At 32.2% G+C, this 4,677-nt stretch overlaps 1 protein-coding gene across 1 annotated transcript; it reads right to left on the reverse strand.

Annotated features, from left to right (window-relative positions):
* LOC107615885 (AT-hook motif nuclear-localized protein 20) lies at positions 2,542-4,602 on the reverse strand. The gene has a single exon (XM_021112549.1). It carries the CDS (start codon positions 3,515-3,517, stop codon positions 2,900-2,902), a length of 618 nt encoding a protein of 205 aa, XP_020968208.1. The 5' UTR covers positions 3,518-4,602; the 3' UTR covers positions 2,542-2,899.

The following is a 4,677-nucleotide window of genomic DNA, read 5'->3' on the forward strand; positions in this document are numbered from 1 at the left end:
CTGATTATTTTATTAAAATTTAGATATACTAGTAAATTCTTTTAATATTTATAAAAATTACTTTTATAATTATTTTAGATTGAACATGTAGAATCATTAGAATTTTTTGGAATAAAAAAAATTTTTAAAATCATTAGAATTGCAAAAAAACGCCATTTGCACCTAATTTGAAAAAGGAATCAACTTAATAAAATTGGATAAGAAACAAAAATACTAACTAATCAATAAGTCATCAGTGAATAAATGATTAATAAGTTCTAAATTTAACTAATTTAATTTAATTTAGTTAATATTATTGTATTATATCTTAATCATTTTTTAACTAACTTATGTGGTTTCGAAATTCATCATTACTTGTTTTTTTGTTTTTTTTTTTCTTATCCTACCTTATTGAATTTTATTTTCTTTCGTTTTGTTTTATATTTACATCTTCCATTACCTTTACCTTCCATATATATATAATTTCAATCGTTTTTATCATAATTTCTTTTCTAATCATTTTTCATATGTTCATTATCATTTTTGCACGATTTTCTCAGTATTTTCAGCCACTACAATCTCACTGCGTTTTTTCTTTTTTCTTTTTTTTTTTCACCATGTGACGACTTAGTCTTATTTTAACTTTTTTTTTTGGTAAATGATTATATTTTTAAAATTCTAATAATTCTGCATGTTCAATTTAAAAAATTATGGAAGTGATTTCATACCATAATTTAAAAAAAAAAAAAACCCAAAATAATAGTATAAGATAGAAGAAAATAAAATATACACACAAAAAAAGTACATAAATAATTGGATCTACCAACGATTTTATATTTCAATTTTATTTTGACATGTAAACCTCTACAACAAAGATTTATGATAGCAGTAATTAAGATTTTACACAAATTTCTTATAATCTAAAAATTTATGATAATAATCAATTTTGACGTAAACTTTTACCGTCTTTATATGCAATTTGTTTATATTCTATTTATAGTTTAATAATAAACTTAAGATACTGAATCTACATTGGATATATACGGTGAATAATAAAAAGTGTTGTATGCAGCTGAAACGTATACATACATTTTAAACAAAAATGTTTGGATAAGATCATATGAATTATGAAGAAGTTACTGTAGTATTTTTTGAATATAAAAAACAATAATAAATAATTCACTTTTAATTTGTATTAAACTATTTAAATATAAAATGCTAAATAAATTGCACCCATATTCCATAAAACAAATCTGCCATCCTTTCAAGTACATGTATTTTCTATCCTTAAGTTCAATTAAATGTCATAAATTATTTAATACCTATTTTTGTTGTAAAAAGAAGACAACTCAACATTAAATTATGAAAGATTAAAGATTTAGATTCCCCACATCAGAGAGGTTATAGCACTTTAATTTGTGCATTATTGTTGATGAGATGCACAGGCAACAAAGGAAATGCTTCAGACTGTGTTCAAAATGAAATGAAATTTAATCAAAACTTTTCTTTAATTCAATTTAGTTTCTTTTCAGAAACAAAAATTCATGAAGCAAATCAATGAAATGTGTTGAACTCCTTTAATTTAACATTCCAAAAGCAAAACGTTAATATCACATTATTACATACAACTTCTACATTCTAATGAAATATATACATATATTAATGTTTTGTCTTGATGAAGATAATATATAAATAATGTTAATTGCTTCATCTAATAAGAAGAAGATTCCTCTTACAATAATATGTATATATGTGCCTATATGACGGTGTTAAAAAAATTTATATGATTGACTCTCACATCATGCATATACTATATAGTTAAATGGTTATAAAAATGGATCTATTAAATTCATTTAATAAATTAAAGTATGATATGAAAATAAGATATATTATTATATTTAAGAGGAACTACTTTATTAATAATAATGCAAACAAGTGGGGAAGATCTACAAGAAGGAACTCATCATATTCCCAGATTTCTGCGCAGAAAGCAGCAATTGGGACTAAATATATAAACAAACAAATATATATGTATAACTGATAAACTAAAGCAGCCTTATACACTGTACTAACTGAACATTTTACACGACCAAAATTCCAGATTCACAAGTTCTTGGTACTTGGTGTTAATTTACACACAACAAATTAAACCCTAACCATGATGATCTCAGTAATTATTTTTTAACTATTATAGAAAGTATGACAGAAATTATTACAAGGCTAGGTGAAAGAAAAATACCTGATGATGTTCAAAGTAATATCTACCCAATAGTTATTTAGAGTGTGTAATATATAAGACTGGAAACAAGTTAAAGAAACTTACCATAATCCCATATGTATGATGATGATTCTTTATTTCCTCCAAAGTCTAAACATATATACACCAATCTTCATGTGTTATAAGTCTAATCATTTGATGCCCCATCATTTATTTAAACAAAAGGCATACGAAGTGCATCCATAAAATAATATAAATCAAAATAAAATAATAAAGAAATTCAAATAAACAAAGTTAAATGTGCATCCAAAGAGATTTATAAAAGGAAGTAAAAGGAGTTGGAGTTATGAAAATACCTACTAAATTATTCATAAATATATTAAAAAAAGATGCCCATGATCATCTTTTTTATTCCAAAACACAGAAACTAAAGATAGGGTAGAAAAAAAAAGAAGCTTCATGATCCATATACATTGATAAAATAAACATTACTTGCCTCCATCTCACAGTTCTTCACAACTATATATAATTAGTACTCTAACCTTTCAAATCTTTGCCCATTAATTCCTATCCATCAAACAAAGTCTTCAAGCTAGAAACAACAAAACAGACGAACAACGAAATCATTTGAACGTAACCTTGATTTGATCACACATCTCTAACACCTTGTCTCCTTCAATTCATCACAAATTATGACCGAATTCAATAAGGTGGTCGTCCATGAGGCCAAGGATAAGCCTCATGCCCTACCTGCCCTCCATTAGGCATCAAATTAGGTGGCATGTTATACAAAGGGAGTGATGTTGGATCGGGAAGGCCACCACCCCCGTGTAGCGAATGATGGCCTCCACTACCTCCAATCCCTGGAAGAGGTTGTGGTGGTGGAGAACCACCACCACCTGCGCCTCCTCCAGTACCACCACTGCTACCACCACCACCACCACCGCTAGGCCCTTCATCTTCCTCATCAAGTGGGAGCCTCTCATAGGTAGCATTAGCAAATGTGGCCGCAATGACCATAACAGGCCCAACAGCTACGAGTGACCCAACAACACTCCCTCCAATAACCTGACCTTGTCCACCGGCCAGATACACGGTTAAACCCGTGGACCCAGGAGGGGCAGGGCCAGGTAAAAATGCTCCTGTTAAAGATAAGATCTCGAACCTTCCATGAAGGACTACGGCGCCAGGCGCCGTAGGTTGTCGGATGGTAACATTGGCAACCGATCCACTCCCACTGAGCACACAAACTCCGCGTTGTCGCCTCCTGGCGAACTGCGCCACGCTCTCCGCCACATCAGCACCACCTGCTATCTCCATGACGTGGCTCCGGAGGGCATTGGGGCTATCCCTTGTGACGAAGATGGGTGGTTTAGGCTTGTTCTTGGAACCTGGAGGCCTACCTCGGGGTCTTCGGGTTCCAACTTCGACTGCACCTTCTCTTGGTTCATCTGATCCGTTATCCCTATTATCTTCATCTTCAACTGTGGGGGCTCTGTCGGTGTGCCCCTTGCTGCTTAAGCCAGGTGAATGGCTTCCTGGGTCAACCCCAGATAACCCCACCTGGGTTCCGGTCCACCAAGGATTAGCCAGCTTTCTAGCTAGGTTTTTTTCTATGATGATCAACAACTACCACACCAATTCACACTATCTTCTTTCACTTCTAAGTGAAGAACATGAAGGGAAAAGCAAAAGTCAAACCCAAGCAGCTTCAATTCTCATCGTAAGAAACAAAGGGCAAGCTAAGCTCTAGCTTTTTCTTCTGTCTAAATTAAGACCTAATAATCAACCACACATGATTCTCTTACTCAATCAGAAGAGAGAGTAAAGCTAAGCTGAGGAATTATGAGAGGTTCTGAGAAGAGAGAATTAGATTCAACGATTCTAAGGGAATCAAGTAAAGGGTATGAAAGCTGAGGGCTAATTGCTTAGAATAGGTAAAATAATAATACGGATTAATTCAAGATCAAACGATCATGAAGTGCTCTCTACCTTTCTTTTTTTTTTTTTTTCTTCTTCTTTTCCCCTTTTCTCTTTTGGTTTGTTTATAATAATATTTTTGGGTTACTTATATTGAGTATACATGAGATGATAGAAGTGAGTCTCTCTGAGTGGATACAAGATGGAACAGATGCGAAATTAAACCTTTTTTTGGGCAGAGAATCAAGCACAAAGAGTGAATACGAGGGCACAAACAGAAGAAGAGAGAGAGAGAGAAAGAGAAGTAAGAGAGATGGATGAGACAGAGCATATAGAATAGAATTGTAAAAATAGGAGAGACACACTATCTAACAATAAGATATAGTACAAAGAGAACCAACACAACACAAAAACACAGTTTGACGCAACAACAACAAAGGAGAGAAGAGATGATATGTTCTCTTTATCTCTTTCTTTGTTGGTGAATCTATGAGACCTGTGTTGTCATTTAGGGAGCTCACATATTTTATTTTTTTATTAATATTTTTTTAAAATATACT

This window comes from Arachis ipaensis, chromosome B09, assembly GCF_000816755.2.
Source record: "Arachis ipaensis cultivar K30076 chromosome B09, Araip1.1, whole genome shotgun sequence".
Classification (NCBI taxonomy): Eukaryota; Viridiplantae; Streptophyta; class Magnoliopsida; order Fabales; family Fabaceae; genus Arachis; species Arachis ipaensis.